The 22,063-nt window shown below is 27.9% G+C and overlaps 1 protein-coding gene, 1 long non-coding RNA gene and 1 pseudogene across 9 annotated transcripts; 2 read left to right on the plus strand and 1 right to left on the minus strand.

Moving 5' to 3' along the window:
- The first annotated feature begins 1,013 nt into the window (after positions 1-1,013).
- LOC111034557 lies at positions 1,014-2,361 on the plus strand (annotated as a pseudogene).
- A 6,071-nt stretch (positions 2,362-8,432) lies between these two features.
- Positions 8,433-16,576, plus strand: LOC111034559. Of its 2 annotated transcripts, XR_002604558.1 has the most exons (3): positions 8,433-9,255; positions 9,539-9,707; positions 16,471-16,576. It is a non-coding gene; the product is annotated as an uncharacterized LOC111034559 (long non-coding RNA). The 2 variants fall into 2 exon arrangements; XR_002604557.1 differs by lacking the exon at positions 16,471-16,576 and having other exon boundaries at positions 8,437-9,255; positions 9,539-10,632.
- Positions 10,323-16,451, minus strand: LOC111034558 (52 kDa repressor of the inhibitor of the protein kinase-like). 7 transcript variants are annotated; one of them, XR_002604556.1, is made up of 6 exons: positions 15,722-16,451; positions 15,545-15,634; positions 13,878-14,058; positions 13,722-13,793; positions 12,134-12,362; positions 10,323-10,751 (listed from the first exon to the last, which is right to left on the minus strand). XR_002604556.1 is itself a non-coding variant. In XM_022315836.1 (5 exons), exons 1-5 carry the CDS (start codon positions 15,854-15,856, stop codon positions 10,720-10,722), a joined length of 510 nt encoding a protein of 169 aa, XP_022171528.1. In that variant the 5' UTR covers positions 15,857-16,451; the 3' UTR covers positions 10,323-10,719. The 7 variants fall into 7 exon arrangements, 5 of the variants coding, with proteins under 5 accessions (XP_022171528.1, XP_022171529.1, XP_022171527.1 ...); XR_002604555.1 differs by lacking the exon at positions 12,134-12,362 and having other exon boundaries at positions 13,478-13,793; XM_022315836.1 differs by lacking the exon at positions 12,134-12,362.
- Positions 16,577-22,063: the final 5,487 nt, after the last annotated feature.

The raw sequence follows: 22,063 nt of genomic DNA on the forward strand, positions 1-22,063 counted from the left end.
TAAAAATTGAAATTTTATTTTGCATCTTTTTCTTGCATATTTTGACTTATTTTAAAATTTTAAATGTTTATAAATCCAGTCCAGAGGTTTAGAGAATAATGCATAGGTACCTACAGTGCGGTCTACTCTCAGAATGGTTTTTCATGCATAATGATAAAGGTATCATTGAAATCAAATTTAAATTATTTAGAACTTTTCAGCGATGCAGTTTTGGCACATTTATGTTCTTAAAAAAACTGCAATAATTATCAAGGGAAGCTTTATGAGATAATGAAATGAAATGTAGTTCTAATTTACAAAACTTAGATTTTTCTCGACTCTAAATGTTGTGCTATGTAATACCTTCATCGGCCCATGAAAACATTTTTTAAACATTTTTCCTGTTAATTTAGGAAATAAACTACAAAGAGCAAACAAACCAATACTGGTGACTGTTGCTAAACTATAATCTAATTTTAGATATTCGTTATACCACTGAATATGTGAAATCAGAATGCACTTCAAAAACAGTCCATCATATGAATGCAAGCACCAGACTGGCGAAAAATCCAATATTAAGAGGACCGCTATACCCCCATGTGTTGTCTCCGTCTTACAAAAGCGTAACATATCAAATTTTACGTTCAGCAGATCAGGTTTAGCTCAGTTAGCTTTAAAATTAGAGTGAATCGACGTCTTATTATTGTAAAATTAAAGGTAAGATTATTACGGAGGGCTTCTCGTGGACTTTTTATTATATTTTAATTTTAAATACGCATAACTCTCTTTAAAATTAAAATATAATAAAAAGCCCATGAGTAATAATCTTAGCTTTAATTTTAATAAGAGGATAATGCTGAATTTGATATGTTTACGCACTTGTAAGACTGAGAAAACACGGTAAAGCGTCCTCTTAATGTTTTTTAAATTTTATGTTGCCTATGGCGACACTGTTGTAAAATTTACATTCCGTTTTTCTATTTACCAACATACCCCCGTTGTTGTGATGTCCACATTCACGTTATTTTCAAAATAATATTTTGTTGTTTTGAAAATTGTTACTGAAATTTTCAATTTTGGTTATTGTTCCTGTGTTTTTTTTTAACGTTTTACTATGGAGTTTTCTGTTGATAAACGGGCTAAACAGTATTCAAAATGTTGCTTGACCAATTGTAAAAGCCACATTTTGAATAAGGATACCATAATTTTTTTTATTTTTCCCAAAAAAATCTGCTAGGTAAGTAATATCTCTGTTAATATATATTTACATTTTATTTGATTACATCCTGTTTCGAGTAGCCAGAGTTAATAGTTCATTTAAACTTACGTTTCTTCCATCAAAATAAAACAACAATTACTAATCTATCATGAATTTGATTTTTAAGCTGGTGGCAAAAAAAATAAATTACACATTCCAAGTACTTGTGTATTGACGTATTGCGAACATTAATTCTAGTTAAAACAATGCATATTACACATATTTATTTAGGTCATATTGTTGCAGCTGACTAAACTGTTATTCCATTTTAAAATGTCTTATTATTTATTATTATTAATTATATTTACAAATATATCTTAGATGTGCTGGTTAGATTGAAAATTGCAAAGTTGATGAACTAAAATCAATCAATAATTTGGCTGCTAACACTAAGTATCGAGTTTGTTCTTTACATTTTGAAACTAATGTTTTCTAATCTTCAGAAAAATAGGCTAAAGCCGGATGCTGTACCTACCTACATTGTTTGATGCTATGGAATTTGAGTTTGTGGATTAAACAAAGAACACTGAACAATGATGCTCCTGAATGTATCATTTCAGACTTTGTGCCATTATCATGTTCAACACCTGGTATGTCTTACAAAATATATTATTGTAAGCACAATTAATTCTCACTAATACTTGGTTGCCGCAATAACCTATTCCTGAAATAATAATTTTACTCTAGTTTTTTTTAAAGTTTTAATTTATTTAAAAATTAATATCCGTTCAATTAATTTTCTCTTCTCTTTGTTAAAAATACATTATATTTTGCATAAATGTTGGGAATAATTGACAACTTTTTGTTTTTACAACTAATTTTTACAGGTTCCTCTGCTCATTTTATCAGGTGCATCAATGTCAATGGATATGAAACAAGTGTTATCAATATACAAACACCAAATAATTTGTCATCCAAAACTCGGAAAAGTTGCTCTTCAGGAAAAACTCAAGGAAAGTTAACGGGTTCAGGCCGAGTTGAAATAAATTATTATAAATTTGAATCGACAAATTGCAAATGAACCTAACAATAAATTGGATACTTGCCTGGAAACATGTAAAGAATACTTGTCACCTACCCTCTTTATGATTGTCAAATCTCAAATCAAGAATAAGAAAAAAAATATTGAAAATGTAGGTATTCTAATGAAATTAAGCAACTTGCTTTAAGTATTTATTTTCTAGGTCCAAGTACTTACAATTTATTTGTACAATCCTCTAGCCCTTCCTACTAGTCGAACACTTTGGAGAGTAACTTCAAAATACGAAATAAATCCTGGTTTAAATGATTTTCTTTTTAATTTTGAATCATTTAAAATCAGTAGTTTTTAACCTGAGTCATTAGATTGCATACTTTGTGATGATAAAATGTCTTTAAAAACAAATTTATTTTATAGTGTCTAAAGACAAAATCATAGATTTTTATGAATCAAATTCTTGTAAAAAGTATGAAACTGCCATATTTATGCTTTAAATACAATATCTCTGGTTCGACAATTGAACGCGTTGATAATCTAATCGACCTGGGTTTTAAACTAACTAGAACCCTTAGCCCAAGTCCTCATATTGGAATGATTACTAGTAGAGCATTTAAAGTCTTCATTTCGATTTTCATTATGCGTCTATCTAAAGACTTTAAATTGTTAAAATCGTTATATTGTACTTTAGTTCGTCTTATTTTAGAGTACGGGTCTGTTGTCTAGGATCCGTACACTGTTTCTGATATCAATCAACTCAAATGTGTTCAACATAGATTTTTGAGATTTTGTTGTTTTGTGTTAGGCATGCCCCATTTAGCTCACAATTATACCAATATCGCTAACGTACTTGGCCTGCCTACTCTTGCTGAACGAAGAAGAACTTTAAATATAAAATTTATTTGTGGTCTAATTACTAACCATATTGATTCCCCTTGCTTGCTAACCCAAGTTAACTTCAATGTCCCTTCGCATGTATCTCGTTCTTATGTGACCTGGCTTCCATATTCTTACAATCCTACCCCCAACACAAATTATCTGCAAAATGAGCCTTTGAGGCGGATTATGTCACTTGCCAATGAGGACCCCTCTTTTGATGATAATTTGTTCTCATGTTAAATGTTCCTTAAACACTATTAATAAACTCTTAAGTTTAATATAAGCATTTTAATTGTTTACTTAATTACTGTTAAATATAATTGTACTTCTGTTATTTACATATAATATTAATATTTCTCAATTTTCTACTTTTATTCTAATAAATTGTATTGTACTTTATTATAGTGGAAACCTGTATATTTTTGTAATAAATAAATAAATAGTGTCTCTAAAGACAAAATCATAGATTTTCATGAATCAAATTCTTGTAAAAAGTATGAACCTATCATATTTATGCTTTAGTCTTTATGCTCAGAGAAATAAATTAAAATTAGAAACAACCAATTGCTTATTTTCTTGTGTCAAGTAGCTGTACCGGTACTGATCTGAAAGATATAATTATGTCAACAATTTCTCACCTCCAAAATATTCATCTTAATATCAAAGCTTTTTTTACTGATCATGGCACACATTTTATTACCTAGTTTTTCTAAAAGCTTTTATGTTTCTCCTAACAAGCCATATTTTGAAGTAGATGGAAAACAAATTTTTTATATTTTTGACCCACCTCATCTCTTGAAATCTACTCGGAACATGTTTTTTAAACATTACTTTATAATTTATTAATGACTCAAAAGTAACTAAAGCACATATTGATTCTTTTTAAAATGATGACTGAAAATAATCTTCGCTTAGCTCCAAAATTAAAACATGCACACATTCATCCAGGACCATTTGAAAAAAATGAGAGTTTATTTAGCTGTCCAAATTTTCAGTAATACTGTTGCTTCTGGTATGACTATGACTTTGAATTCTGGTATTTTGCCACCTAGCGCCCAATACACCATTGATTTCATCAGTGATATGGACAAATTATTTTGATGTATTCAATTCTTTTAAAGCACCCAATTTTAAAGAATTCAATAGAACATTTTAAAATTTTGAATCTCAAATTATTCATTTTTTGTGCTAAGGATTTCAAACATTTCCCAGGTGCAAATTTCATTGATGATTTAGATGACATTTTAGGTTCAGATCTACCACAATCTGAAAAAATTTTAATTTTGAAGTATTCCATAAAAATCTTATTAAATTTAAATATATTAGCACTTAGCATTGGTACAGCTGATTATAGACAACTTGACAATCCAGAATAGAATACATTAACTTATTTTTTTGTGGTTATTTAATGAGGAAATGCTTCGAAAAACATACTTGTCAGGTTTGTACAGATTATGTGTGTTATCAAACAGAGTTAAACCAGTTATTTCTTTTCAGTTTTTACAAATCCACACCCTACTGAAGACCACTCAACGTGTGGAAATTTAATGATGCCTCATTACCTCATGATGTCTTTTATAATTTTGTATCTGAATTAGAAAATATTTTAATTGACAACATTCCTTCTATTTCGTATAAAGACGGTGTGGGTACCAAATTGAAGCAGCAAATGATTAATGTACCCTTAAATCATCCCTGTAAATCTTTTAATAAAATGTTTTTGATTAATTAATTTACACGCTTAAGAATTTTTTTCAGCAATTAAATTTTTGAACAGACCTTTAGTGTCAAAAAAAAAATTAAAATATAAATAATTGACCATTCTGACACATTTGTAATCACACACACACTATTTTAGATGATTTTTTTGTATTCCAATAAAACATTTAATAGAACTAAGTAAGTATACTTACTAATATCTATCGATTCTTTTAAGTGATTGTCTAGAATAGGATCATACTGACGAATTAATTCTAGGAGTTCTAAATAATTACCCCTGTTCATAGATGTACTAGATTCATCATGACCACGAAGAGGTAATTCTTGTTTAGCTATAAAACACACAGCATCTGTCATAAGTTTCAGAATTGCACGATTTTTTTAAACTTTCACTATGCATTAAATAACTTAATGGTTTCTAAAGGCTTAGAAATCAAGTCACTTATAACTAGGGTCTAGGACAAAGGACTTGTAGCTTTAAAAAATCACCAAATATGCACTAAAATGTACAAAATATGCGTTTAAAAATAAGATTAGATGTATGAATATATTTTATTTAAATGTTAATGTTCACGATCGACGTCTCCGAGGCCCGACAGGCCCGTATTGATAATATCTTAAGCAGTAAACAATATCTGCAATACATAAATAAAATTAATTACCGGAAAATTAATCTAATCGGCAATCCTCGAGACGTGTCTCACAAGTTAACAGTTAACAACCATATTAATATGATCAACATTTAAAGTAATTTTAAATTCAACATTATTACATTATTTTGGTTGTATATTAAATATTTAAATTAAATAAATACGTCAATAATATTGTTAAAATGATAAATTATTGAAAATATTTATCTTAAGGTATAGAATCGAAGAAGTATGTACTAAAACCAAAAAAACTCGAAATATGCCTTTATATGCAAAATAAAATTCAAAACCTGCGTTGTTTCAGCATGAAACGTACCTATATGTTTCTTACTCTGCTATATTTACAAGGCTCAAATTTGGAAAAAAATTTCGTTTTACGTTATTTAGTATCAAACCGTTAAGCAATTTTTGTGTTATACGTTACTTAATATCAAAACGTTATTCATTTTTTATGTTTATTGTTATTGGCAGTATAAACGTTATTTTTTTACGTGCATCGTTATTGAAAATTGAAACGTTTTCATTTTTAAATTGAAATTTTTAACTCCATTAAAAATTAAAACATGACGTAAAACCTATTACATTTTCACAATTAAAATAATATTATAAACGATAATAATTGTCGATGTTTAATATTAATTTAATTTAAACATAAAACCAGAAGTATATACCAAATTCTACACATTACAGCTGTTTGATCCACTAAATTAAATGTTAAGTACTGTATGTAATTTTGTTATTTACGTAGATTTTCAGAAACAATATATATGTGATGTAGCCATGTAGGGCACTCTTAATTAAAAAAGGAAGACAAAAATTATGAAATATTCAATTTAGACAAAGAAATGCCCATATTTTTATATTTTAAGTAATAACATAAGAAATCACTCTGTCATTAGGTTTAAAAGTTATTTTGCTATCTAACAGGAAAAATGACACAAAACTTAAGCTGTGTAACTGATCAAATTGATACCTACATATAATTGATACAGTTTTGGTAAAATACTGTGTATCAGAGTAATTATAGCCTAAGAACCGTTTTTAAAAAAAAGGAAAGCTTAAAATTCTGTAAACTGTATATTAATCAAAAACTATGTATAAAAAAGCTATATATCATAATAAATATAATCAATAAATAAAAATAATGTTGCTCCGCGTGGAATAGCATGGGTATATCTTAGGATCTTACTCATAATCTTCGTTGTTTATAGTTAATACTTTTATAGCTATGTATTATATTATGATTCTAACTATTATTCCGATTGGTTCTTGAAATGTGAAGTAACATTTTCTGTTATTTTTCATTATATTTTTAAATTGGCAACTTTCGATTTCACTGATTTCTGAGTACAAATAAACATCTTACATTATACCTGCATATCCAGTATCCACACAATATAACCGGGCATAAATTTAAAAATAAATTAAAACTATAGGATGCCTTAAGCTATTCGTGGAATTCAATCTTATTGAAATCGTCTATAATGTCAATGTTCATTATAATAATGCAATATTATTAAATTTTAATTAATTAAAATTATAAATTTATAAACGTAATACGTAAAAATGATGAAAATAAACCATAACGTTTAATGATCCTTTATCAATTTAAGATTTTTTGTGTTTTCTGTTATGTTACGTTTTATGATTTTTTAAGTTATTGGTTTATCGTTTTGTTTTGTTTTTTGTTTTACTAGCATTGTAGTTTTGCTACGTTTTGTTTAGTGATAATTTAATATTACCGTTTACTGGTTTACTGTTTACCGTTTTGTTTTCTGTTATCTATTTCAATCGTTTTTTACTAGTATAACGTTATAATCATAACGTTATGTAAACGTTTTCGAGCCCTGTATTTTTGTCCAACCTTATTCTCAGAAAATTTCAATCTTTTACAATCTGAAAATGGTACCTACTGCATTTAGCTTTATACGAGGCCGAACTAATCTAGTCCAAACATTTTATTAATTACTAATTAGAGGAGTGTTATGATTACATACGCAATGTATTTTACATTTTAAAGGAATTTTGATGGGCAATTTGAGGAATTAAATAATTTTCAAAAAATATCGATTGTTAAATTGACAAATAATTGTTATTTTACCTACTGAGCATACAATATTTTCTACTTTATCCACTTTATCATTTTATATTTTAATGACATCAACTGGAAAATGTTATTCACAAATAACATAATTTGTGTCCAACTAATCAATGTTTAAAGCATCCAACCATTCTTCCTTTAAACTTTGATCTTTTGGCGTTACAATAACAGACAACTTTTTTTTCTTGTTACAGCCAAACCAATCAATTTTATTAGGATTTATTAGTTTAATTTGTATTACATAATAAGTAATAACACTGGAGAAATTAATGCAGTTTTACATCATACAAATTTCGTTTATTTTAAAAACATGATTATGTATAATATTATAGTAAAACATAGTGTATTAATACACAGTGGTAACCGAAGTGTTTAAAATATAGTATGACATAATCGTACATCATCCCCCCATTTTTATACTTCAAGTATCAGATGTAAATCATAGCATCTTCAAATATGTATTTGCACATGTTTGAACCAATTTTTAATCATTTATTTTTAAGTTTTAAAGTAAATTCTGGATGCAGTATTGGTACAGTGGGGGCCCCCAAATATCTACTAGGACATACAATGTAAGATAAATTACGTGATCGGCGCTACTGTCAATGTAAAACAATTATAAAAATAATATTATATTGTACAAATGCTTTATATCAATTAAAGTTCAAATTCCTATAATATTTGGTGGTAATTAATTGATAAGCCATTACTAGAATTCCTAACCATAGAAAAGCCCAACTATAGGTGAAACGGCTGCGGCGAATAGTCCGGCGGCGAGATGTCCGGGTTTGCCATTAGGTATTAATATTGTATATTTCAAGTTTCAACACTTTTATGTCATTATATTTTATAATAATATATAAAACATTGTTTTTTATGAATCATATATTTATTTAATTGTTCCTGCATTATATAATTATTAAAACGGTGATAATTTCCGAATACAGTAAAATAGTAGGTATTGTATAATGGGTGTACGAAGCGTCGAAGCATATTCGTTCATAAATATCCATTATCCATTATATTTCAAGAACGAGTACACACTTGAATACTTGATCTTTTAGCGTGGAACAATACGAATCTGAGTATAATAGTAACTAAAAAAAATGTACCGATTGTACCGATGCAACGAGTATTTTGGATTCGGTACTTTATTCATTTATTGTAACTGTGCCGATTGGAACGATTCTACAAAAGGAACGATAATTCCCACCACCATTTGCCAACCATATAGTGGCGCTCTTTAAAAATGTGGTGACATTTTTAAACGTTTTTCCACAAACAAGCGGGACATTGTCTATAGGCTAGGGGGGGGGGGAGAGACGTGGTCCGATCTGATCGTGGTGAAGACTGATGGTGCGCGCCGCGCGGATGCCAGGCGGTGGATATCTTAGGTTATTTAGTCATGATTATAACTATATATATTACTCTGCCCAATGTCCGTATTAGCGCTATTGTAGCCATTTACGGGTTTGTCACTGCTGCTGCCGCCTGCCTGTTGTTTTGTTAGCGGTTGTGCCATCCCGTTCCGTCCCGTCCCGGGTAATATAATGTATATTGTCATAATGTTACGTACTTTTAACTTTTTATTTTTTAAGTCATTTCTCATTTGTCACACTTGCGTGCTGTATGCTAGTATTTACGTTGTACAATATTTTATATCACATCGCAGTAATGACCATCCTCAATCATGGTAAGTTTTACTGACGTTTAATTATCGCCGTACAGGTCTAAAGCAGTTCCTAGCGTTCCAACTTAAATCCAGTGAGTCCGGCGATTTCTTTTTATGTGTTATCTTTGATTTCCGTATTCTAATCATACTGTTCTGTCGCACTTTAAAATAAAGCAATAGTACGATGCGTTCAATGCTATAAAACACGAGCTGTTTTGCTTTACGCAGGAATAGCGTAGGACATGGCGTAAGGGTTCCACACATTTGAACCACGTTTTACTGTATTTTTCCTTTTTTTTATTAGGATTTCAGTCGTCCGTTCCTTCGATTCAACTGGATGAAATCGCCTTGTTATGGATGTACATATATAGGAGTCTGACCATATGGCGTTAGTGGACATCCATTCCTGTTCTCTCTCGGGACGATCAGACGCTTGGTACTACTTGTCCCGTCGGAACGATGCTACTTCATAGGTAAGTAGGCATTAGCTTAGCTATTATACTTATTGAATAGATTGTTGAATGAATTTATTTATTTACTTACACATTTTAATTTTTAATTTTTCTACTAATTAAGTATAATTTAGGTAATTGAATTCAAATAATCAGTTTAAAAGACAATATAATCAATATCAATAGCTGAATAGATTTTATCGAGTCCTTGTACTATAATAATTATAATCACCTATCATCAAGTAGAGCAGCGGTTCTCAAACTTTTATTTCGCGTACCACTCATGTGTATTATTAATCTGTCGCGTACCATGTATGTCTATTTCCATGTGATCATGTTCAAACACAAATTGAAATATTCATTTATTTACTCTGTTCTATCACCTTGTGGCCTTTCGCGTTCCGACATGTAGTCTTCCGCGTACCATTGTTTGAGAACCTCTGAAGTAGAGTATATTAATTTGTGTTATCTACCTCGGTAGGTACAATATCATTAATTTGCAATGTGTAAGAGTGATGCTGTAGTGGTCCAGCCGGCTATCTTGTCGTATGCGCTCTACTGGCGACATTATGACTGCAGTATGTGCTCTACCGCTTGATTGCACTCTACCGTTTTTACCACTCTAATTGTAAGCAATTTAAGTTATTTTTATTTTTATTATACCATACTTCATACACAGGTGTTACGACAAACATCACAGTTTAGATAATTTTGAAAATAATAATATTATCTGGGCCGGCACGGATTATGATAACAATTTATAAATTGAAAAATAATAATAATGAAAAACAATAACACACATAAAATTATATAAATAATTAATGAATTAGTCAAGTGTGATACCATTTCAAATATTGCAAACAATTATAAATTATAATGTGTTGTATAAAATACTATAAAAAATGCTATAAATTATTTATATAAGACCGTTCGTCATCGTCATAATCAGAAAAATAAGATAAATATAATAATATAGGTAATTATAAAACTTGTGTCATGTCTCTCAGAAACGCGTCAAATGTGCTAATTTTGTTCAAACTTCTCCACCAAGTTTCAATGAGGTACCTGTAATAGTTATTACCACAGATATATAAAAAAACTAGATAGCCGACTTTGTATTAATAGTGAAGCAAAAGTAGCCATATTCCAACAGGGCAATGTTTACAAAACATCAATAATGATAAGAATTTTGTTAGTTGATGATAGTCCATTAAATAATTTGTCAAATTCCGAGTTTTCCGAGTTCGGGACGTTTGGGTGTTATTTTCAAAAAAGTTCAAACTACCAAGTATAATAATCTTTGTTTATAATATAATGCATTTATTTGTATGGACAAATCACATAATTTATCACAGATTATTTATACTAAATTATATTATAATCAAAGTAAGTTATTGACAATATCGATATATTATATTCTCTGTTGTGCAGTTACAATTACAATCACAATTAAATTTAGATTCAACTCATTGATTTGAAAATAAAATAAGTTGTGTCAACTTGTGTCTTTGGCTTACTGGATTTAATATAACAGAAGAAAACATTTTTCCAAATGATTTTAATCTTATTTTTAAGAGCTTTTTTGTTATTAGGGTGATTAATATTAATTTGTGTGGTCGTTCAAGAAGAGTTACATTGTTACAATTTAAATCTGGAAATATATTTTTTAGCGTGCTTAATAATTTTTACATCTAGTTGTGGAACATGAAGAGATTTTAAGTTGTCAGTAAGATGCAAAAATAGTTTTTCTGCATTTAAAATTATTAGAAAAACTGATTTAGAAGCTGAAATAAGACCACCTCGATTTTTTAAGTTACCAAATTTAGAATAATAATTTTCTTTACAATAATCATGTTCATTAGGTTTTTTTTACAAGGAATTAGTACAGTTGAAACAATCTAAATCAATATTTCACAATATAACCAGCAATATAGTATAAAATGTTATGTTTAGCATCTTGTAATTGACAATATATATTATGGGAGCTATCATAACTATTAAGGAGTTCTTTTTTTAAAGCAATATCGTCAATTTCATCTATAACAACTTCTTTATCATAATCAATTTCTTTCCTTTTTTAAAATTCTAACACTAAGTTATTCGCTAGTGTATTACGGGCAAGTTTTAACATATGACAGGCATCGGGAATAAAAAATACTTTTGTCTTACTAATTGGGTGTTCAAACCAACACTTTATGTCATCATAACTTGAGCCAAATTCACAACCAAGTATCTTTAAAGAAGAAAAATTAGTATATGCACCATCACATGTAACACTGCAGACATTTAAACCAAAATCATAAGCATGGGTTAATGCTGATTTTATAAGTTCAGCTTGAAAAATTGCTGTAATTTTATTTTGTAGAAAATAACCTACTGGCAGTTTCCACCTTCCGTTAATATTAACCAGCATAAAAACTAACACTCAGAGGCTGGAGTATCAATACCTTCAATATCTATTTTGTTTCCATAATCACAGTTTCCCACAAATTTCTGTAATTTTTCATCCCATAATATTTGTTTTTTTATAGACATAGCGTCAAACATAAGACTACAATGTTAATCATAAGGATTTCAATTTTTAAGAACAGTACTTCTTTAAAAAAACCTGGTTCTCTATCTACACTTGAAGTCCAATAAGGAATAGATTTGCAACTAGGTAGTTTCATAAAAGTCCTAAAAAAATATAATATATACATTATAATATCATAACTAATATACCTAACCATATAAATAAAAAACTATAAAGCAATTAAAACTATATTACCTGCAATACTTAAGTGCTTTAGGCGAATAATAATTAAGCGTTGTAGCAAATTCTTTAATTTCATTACTGAAGCGACAGCCAACTGATTTTCTACCTTTATTTTTAAATTCATTAAGAAATACCTAAAACTTTTGTCATACCATTAAACTTATCACTTAATAAACTTCCACATTGGTCATCAAGTAATCCCTTTGATCGTAGATTTTTCAATATATCTTCAAGGTTTTTTATTTTATTTTTTTTACACGCGAGACTGTTTTAAACATTTAATTTTTTTTTTCAACTATTTTTCTCGGTGTATCTAGTTCAGTACGTTTACGGTTTGTGATTGGAGAAAATAATGGCCTTATAATTGTTTTTGTAGATGGAGTAGACGATACAGATATTGTATTAACATTTGTTGGGGAATCATTTTTCACTTGGGATGTTAAATCATTTTTTGTAACAGTTGATAAATCTAAGGGTAGATCTTCATTTAATTCTAAATATGTTTCAACTATTTCAAATTTAGTACGTTTTTGGATTTTTTTCTTCAAATGTTGGGCGAGGAGAAATAGATGGAACTGCTGAATCTTTTAAATATTACCGGTAATTTCCCCCTGAGTTAATTTTAAAGTCTGATGGTAAAAAATGTTTACGGCAGAGAACACTACATTTTGTAGGAATGAATCCTTTTTGGCAGACCTCTGGTCCATTCAAAACTTCTGATATTATCCTTCAAAGGAAAACTAAAAATAAAAACCATTTTTACAATATAAAACTGTGACGGATTATGTTTTTTTCACACAGCAAACCTATTTACCTAAAAAAATGAATTTTACTATTTTTTTGTCTTCTGTTCACACATCCATGCGCAGAGCATGACACCACCTTGACTTTTTTATTATATTAATAAATTAAGCATATTATAAAATATAAGCCAAACAAATGAAACAAGCAACAAATCCCATTCAACTTGCTTTCTAATTGATATTTCATCCATAAGCAATGAGCAGTAAATTGTTGTGGTAGAATCCTTACAAACCAAGGAAAGCGTGTCAATAGCTTCTTTGATAAATCCCGTTTCAGCGTCAACATGTACACACCACTTACTAAGTGTTCTTGGGCAAGGAAGCACACAATTAAATTCATCGCGTGCAAAGCGATACGCTTTAGGAGAGTAGAAATTTAGAGTAATAGCAAACCGTCATAGTTCCATGCTATATTTTTTAGGAATCGTTTGTCCAGCGTTTTTTTAGCAAAATTAGTGATCAGATCTTTGTGCTTACTAAAATTTTGATCTATGAGGTTTAATTGGTCCTGATTGAGTAAGTTTTTTTCTTCTAAAACGTTGATCACATCTATAACATAATAAAGTGAATACATTTAACAACATTCTTTCTTAAATTATAACAAATTTTTGTAACACGTTTTTTAATACGTACTTTTTAAAGAAGAAATATTTTTTCTTTGTCTTCTAACTTGTTGATTGAGAACTTTAATTTTTTTTCGTTGATTAAAGTTCTCACGTACCAGGGTTGAAATTGTTCTTTTTAAAAAATATTTTTTTGGTGTGTCATTGTCACATAATATTGCAGCTTTAGAAAATAAATCTCTAGAAACGACCTACAGCATAAAATTATTTACATTTAAATTTGAAGTATTTATCAATTTATATTTTTATCATAATTAAAAGTTTTATTTATTATATATATTATTGTATTATTGTTAGCAGTGGCGGATCTAGGATTTTTTTATGGTGGGTGCTATTTTGTTAATAATAATAGCCTTAAAGTACTTACTATGAACAATTTGGGGGGGGGGGACTAATAATTTGATACTTAAACATAATTAAGCAATATAAAAATTATAAACAATTTAACATATATTATTTTTTAATTATTAAGTACTTTACAATGCAATATAATATAATATTATTTGAATTTTTTACAATTACTCGTATTATATTGACCAATCCTCCATTTGCATTCTTCTTCTTTTTTTTCTTGAGAACTGATCGACAACTTTGTCAATATCTATATCTTTATCTTTATGAATATTTAATAGAGCTAAACCATTTAGTCTAGACTCAGTCATTGTAGAGCGCATATAATTTTTTAATCTTCTTAAGGTAGAAAAAGATCTTTCAGCAGTTGCTGTTGATACTGGAAGTGTAGCAAATAATTGTAAGAGGATTTTGATGTTTGGAAAATATTCTTCACAGTATGGGAGTGATGTAACAGCAGTATGAGGAATATTTGTTTCTATTTTATTCCATTTAGTTTTCCAAAGATTAATTTCTGCTTTTAATACTAAATCTGAACTTGAAAGTAAATCTTGATCATAGAACATTGCAGCATTTAATATAGCTTCAGTGCTATATGAATCTTTATGAATTGGAATGAGACCTTCGAGTGGAATAACTTTAACAAATTTATCACTGAATCTTGATTTTAATTCTTGGATCATATGGTCTAAAAATGGTATAAAAATTGTTATTTTAAACCACTCCATAGGATTTTGGTTGACATTGGCATTAATGTTATTCCTTTTTGTTTGATGGCCACTAAGTCGAGGAACTTTTAATTCTTCATCAAATATTTGTAACTTTTGAGCTGCACTTTCAAATAAGGTGATGAATGTTGTATCAGGATTTTTACGAATGTCTTCAAACACATTAAGTATATTTTTGACATTTTCCATTGCACTAGATAGATCCTGTTTAGAGCTTTGTAATTGTATACTTAAAGACCTTGTGTATACAAACAAATTAGCCACGGTTTCTAATGCTACTACAAATTCACTTTGTTTAACACTTAAATTGAAACTTGAAGCTTTAAAAGATGTTTCTCGGTTTGTATCTTTCTCTAGTTCATCTAATGAAATTAAAATAAATTTATAAAGTTCATGGAATGTAATGATGGAGTCAAGATTTTTGCACATGCATATCAACTTCTAACTAATTAAAAAAAGCATCAAAATAACAATAACTTTAATTTAAAATGATTTGCATTAATAACAATTGAGAAGTAAATTTCAAAAGCAAAGCTAGATGCAAAACGCAAGCATTAATATCAATAAAACTATTTTTATTTTATTAAAGAAATATTACCTGCTGAGAAACTGAAGAAAAATCTGTCACAGTATTATTGACTAATATGACTTTACATGGATCAGTTACTTGATTTACTTCAATTGCTAACTAAGTTTGAATAAAGATGAACAAAACAATAAGATTAATTCACTGAATAAATATTCTGAATACCTAGTCTGAACATGTACTACTTACTTTATTTGAAATTGTAGAGCAACTATTATTATCCGATTCAACACATTCATTGTTTCTAGGTTTTTTACAAAAATAAGATAGTATACTCATACTGCCATTTCTCTTGGACCTTTTAGATTCATCACTTTCATTCATGATTTATGATTTCAGATTTACGAATGGACAATGGTTAATTAGTAATCACTAGTCAACAGTTACCTCCTTATATTTATTATAATAAGTACTAAGCAGAATGACCGTTGTTCAACAGCTAGGTAATGAGTGATGTACGAATTATTTTTATTTATCACAAAAAATATTTAATAGCATAAAAATACAAATTCAAAGATGTTAACAGTACCTATCATGGCAAAATATTTTTTTTCTGTGATAATATCATGTTTAGCATGTTCTATGATGATATAGATAATATACAAAAACTAATGTTTTGACAGCCGAGCAGCTGACTTATCAGTTAATCTGTTCTAACCTAACCTAACTTATAGAAAACCAGTGTACCTCAAAATTGTGCGTAGTCGCCGACCGGTTTTTGCTACGCAGCGTCGCGCGTTCTGGTAGCCCGTACCAAAAATTTGCCACTCGGCGATTTATTAATAATTTTTAATGAAAATACGCGGAGCGGTGGGTGCTTCAGCTCCCAAGCACCCCCCCCCTAAATCCGCCACTGATTGTTAGTATGTATTATACTTAGAGAAAGTAAAATAATAAAGTACATAATCAAATTTATATAAATGATACTTTTTGTACAGGACATCCAATTGAAAAAGGAGATGGCTCATGGTCTAATATACTTTCAGTACTACTATTTTTCAGTGTATTGGAAGAACTCTGTAGTTCATCACTTACACAGTCAATTGGTTGAACACCATCAATTTCAAAATCATAAGTTTTTACCTAAAATATTCATAAAAGTATAGGTTTATTCAGTATTAATCAATATATTAAATTGCATAAGTTTAAGGTAATTTATGCCTTTAAGCAGACGCATGACTGCATGAGTGCATTTTTTAATAGGTATTAAATATTAATAAGTATAATCACAGTGTAGTCACAGTTTTAGGTTCAGTTATTTCAGTGATTGCCGGTTTTAAAGACATAAACTTGACCTCAGGTACATTGATTTTTGCCTAAAAATTGTTTGTAAATTGAACTATTAATATTTTATATTCTTTTAAAAAAAATTGTTTAACTTGTAATAATCATACCAATTTCAAACGACTTACGGATATTGTAGGAACTGAAAATTCTTTTAATAAGTTTGTGTTATACTGTTAAAAGCAATCTGCAGTAAAATGTTCAGAACACACAATACTTCTTAATTTAATAGTTTTATCATCCGTTTTAAATTTCCTAATAAAATCTAACCACTGTTCTCGACACTTTTCATTCTTTGGTATTCTATAATACTAATAATAAATAAGATTACATTATAAAATAAAAATATATATTAATTTGTTATATTAACTTATACTTACTGATGAAAACTTATTCCAAGATCTTTGCTAACAGAATTTCTTGTACACCACAAACATAACAACTCGGTATTATGGCATATATACTCGTAAGTTTACGACAGAACTAACAAAATGGTAACTTTAAAACTAAGCACATAACAAATAACACATAAGTACGCAGGCGATAAATCGTAAGTACACAACTACAAGAAAATATTCTTATTATTGAATAATGAGTAATATTAATACCGGTAAGATAATAACGATGATAATTATTTTACTAATCCATAGAGTAATTTATGTCTCTATGTATTAATCTTTATGTATCGTTAATTTACAGTTTAACAAACATAAATCAATAATAGGAATTTTATTTATTCATAAATGGTTACTATGTAACTCGACTTTTTGCTTACTTCATATGAATATTTACTATAGCCACCACCTGGTCTATTCATTACTCAATAATTAAAAAAAAACCTAAGACTAGAATATTAGTTATTAATATTTATATTTGTGCCAAATTTCAGAAGTAAGTTTATAAAGTTAACTTAAGAAAACATAACTTCTTGTTATTACAACGATTAAGGATTGGGAACACAACATATATTACTATGCTTGTTAAAGTTTGTAATGTTTCTTATCAAATAATTTGCTTCTTGACTTATTTCTTTCACTTACAGTTTGTCCTACAATATGAAACCATTTAATTAGCAGGATGTTGGGTAAAATTCCATATTATTTTACTAAACAAAACTGCAATCATATACAGTTTAAATAAATAAACTTCATTTTCAATTTTTTTTTTTTTTTGAACCCCAATAAGCATTGCTTGGATTAGGTCAAATAAGTTAAAATAGATGTATTAAGTAGAAAATACAAATCACATGACAAATGTAAAATACAAATAAAAAGTACAATCAATAACAGTTTATCTTAATCTATTATTTACATTAATTAAATGAGGAACATACTACTTCAATTACTTTTCTCTATAATAATAAAAAAAAATCTGACTACAAATGTATAAATATTAATGTGGTCTTAATTTAAATTTAAAAATATGACAACCTATTTATGATATTATAACTTTCTGAAACAAGTATATCACAATCATAAAATTATACTTTATGTAATATATCATCTTAAATGTGGGGTTTTTAATATAAGTAAATTTTCAACTGTCAAATTTGAATATTATTACCTAGTATATTTTAATTCATTTTAAACACAATTGGTTATGTTGGGTTTGTTATTGGTATCATCTTTGGACATGTTATTAATTTTGGTCAAGTTTTTGCATCTACTATTCTAATTATTTATCTTAATATTTTTAAATAACAATTTTAAACTTATAAAAAATATGCTAGAAATTATGAACTGTAAAAACTAATTATAGAAATCAACTATTAATTGATGTATCTAAAAATAATACTATAATATATTCTAAATTTAAGTATATTGTGTATTGATTGTTTGAACACTTAACTAATTGTAATGTATTTAGACGAACTGAAAATATAGAATGTATTTATTCATAGCGATGAAAATAGTTATATTGTGAGGATATTATATTAATTTGAACCTCTGGCAAGGCATGGTGTTCTGTAAGTTCAAGTAAATATTTATTGTTCTATATACTGGCATTACATTTGTTGACTGAAAGTTCAGGTGTTATTTTTGTATGGTATGCAGAGTAGACACTTCAGAAGCCATATCTTGGTACTGAGGTTATGCTGTTTCTCCAGTTGCTTGTTCTTGGATGGGTGACCAACCAAGAATTGAAGTGATACGGATTACCAATAACTATCCTATAACTAATATTGAGCTTTAAAACAATAATTGTCAAGATATCATATGGAACTGAAGAAAAATTATTGAGAATTACAAATTACATCAACCTTGTTAACATTGTGTATCGATCTAATATATTGCAAATGTCTTGAGTGTTATAAATAATTAGTATACAACTATAGTTAGATTGAATGTAATCATTTTATGTATTCAATTTATTAATTTATAATTTAAAAACTTATCCTTAATTACAATTTCAGCCACTAATATATTAAGTACCCAAATTTATTAACATTAATTAAACTAGTAATTATTGTAATTTTTTGTTGTGTAAGACTGCTGTGTTAAACCATTAGAGTGATAAAATTAATAAATCCTAACATAACCACTTTGATTAATATGTCATACTTGATTCAATTTACACAATCTAAATATCATAGTTTAGGTACAATAATAAAATAGTAAAGACTGAGAGTAATGACATAAAATTTTTCAAATATTTCATAAAAATAAAAACACGTTTTTGGGGAAACATGAAGAGAATCCTTATATGGATGAATTCGGTATGTGTGTAATTTTGTACACATAGGTACATTATAAAGAGCACCGTGGAAGTAATGCGCAAGCGGTTGCCACGGCGTCGTCGATTTAAAAACTGAAAAGAAAAAAAAAGGTACATTATATAGAATATGCATTATATAGTATATTAAATATACATAGGTATATTTGTATTTTGTACATATATTATTATCTACTACAGTAATTGAGTAGAATTGATAAATTTCATTCACCAGAATGCATTTTTGTGCATTAATAGTTCAATTAATTACTATTTATTACCTCTAAGATATTTTTACAGCATGCATTTTTCTGTATAGGTTATGCACATTATAGTTTTTTAATGAATTTGTGAACCATCTTCTGGGATGAAAAATGACATCATTTTTGATTGTACTATTTTTATTTATTAAGTGATTTATATTTTACGGGCTAAGCCTTATTTTTAGATGGATAGAAGTATACAGTTTTAATTAACATTTATAATATATGCGTTAACAATGACAACAGTTCAGAAATAGAATAAGAGGAAACAGATATTATATCTGTTATACGTCTTATTTAACAAAAAATGGAAAACATTTAACTAAACAATTTAAAATTACATTAATAAAACTTCATGAATAAAAAATAAATGTTATAGAAATTTAATAAACTTTACATACACTGTTTTTGTGATTAATTGTATTGATTAATAACAACTATGATAGAATATTAAAAAAAAAAAATGCTGTAATAAACACAGTTATTGGGGGTATTAAACATTAATATCATAAACTTCATTATTCAGGTGTATTTTGAAATGGATTAATTGCTAAATTTTTTCTTTATAAATCATTTGAATATTCCCGCTGTATTTTACATCCATTTTGTTAATTTAATCTATTTTTTAACTATCCCAACAGCATTATCAGTATTAAGTGTTTTAATATGAATTCCTAATCCTATTTCCTTACCAGTTAAGGATAAATGTTTTGCTAAGGACACAATGCTGAGCATTTTCTAAGTTTTTTTCTTTACAACTTAAACTGAATATTTACAGTAAACATATGTATGCACCATTACTTAATCTAGACTATTGAGAATATATAATATAAAATAGGTATTATGTTTTACAACGAAAATAATAATTATCTACTAAAAGTGTTAGGGTCAAATGGGGTTATTGTAAATAAATTTTGTTACTTTTTAATATTTTTTTTATTTTCTAAATTATAATTAACAATACATTTTTTCCTCATCAAAACCATTCATAGACATATCCTAAGCTTATAAAATGTCCTATACAAGGCAAGAATATTAAATCACTTAAGAAAAAAAAAAAAATTTACATATGCCCCATACATTTACATTTGCCCTATTTATTTATATCAGAAATAGTTCTAAATAAATAAATAAATTATGCATTTAAAAAGAATAGATGTTTTAATAGTTAAATGTTAAAATTTAAATAAAGCATGAAGCATTAAGCAAGTAAAGCAAGTAACTATGGTCTATGGCAGCGGTCCTCACTAGGATTGTAGAATGGACCAAATAATGTAGTTTTTGAAAATTATTTGCGGTCATATCATTATAATGATAATAATTAAAAATATAAAATTATATATATATTGTTAGGAAAGGGTATTGTAGGAAAAAGTACATGAATGACACAAATTTTTTTCTTGAATTTATAATTATAATTTTAAATGTCAATTCATAGTTTATTTTATGCAAAATACAAATCATTCATATTATTATCATTGTATATTAAATTTATATATTTATTAAATTATTAGATTAATATTGATATTTTTTTAATTAAAATTAATTGATATGATTTAATGTTGTTTTGATGTTGATAGACGGTATCTTCTGTTTCTTTTATAATCTTGTTTATGTCTACGGGTGTATTTGATGTTGACAATAGCGCACTACGTGGTGGAAATGAATAAACTCATAATCGTAGGTGCCTACTTACCTGTTCAACTGGTAATTCAATACAAGTTTAAAATAGAAAGATAAAACAAATAAAAATAATAAGATAACAAGCAACGTTCATATTATTCAATGTTTATAGAATTTTGGATTTTAGATTGGACAATTTAATTTTAGTGCGGGCCTCACTTAAGTTGCCTAAGGGCCGCATGAGGCCCTTGTTCCGCGTAGTGGGGACCGCTGGTCTATGGTCTAGACATTTAAATTTATTTTATGCATGATTAAATGAATTTCAAAATTACCATATCCAATTTTTGATTATTGTATTACCTTCATCAACATTAAAAACACCTCATTGATTTTGAATGTCATAACATATTAAACTTTTACCTGATAAAGCTGTTGCATCATTAGACATATAAACATTACTAATAACATCAAGAACTCTTTAAGTATGTCTATCGCTGTTTTTAGGCTCAACGTTGATCTCATTGTCTAAAAAAAAACAAGCACTGTAAATTGACACTATATTTGTTTTTTGGTTATGTATTTATTAGTTTAATATTATTTTAAATCATATAAAATGCAAGTTATAAAGCTTAGTACGCACTTACCATTA

The sequence above is a fragment of the Myzus persicae genome, unplaced genomic scaffold, assembly GCF_001856785.1.
Source record: "Myzus persicae strain clone G006 unplaced genomic scaffold, MPER_G0061.0, whole genome shotgun sequence".
Lineage (NCBI taxonomy): Eukaryota > Metazoa > Arthropoda > Insecta > Hemiptera > Aphididae > Myzus > Myzus persicae.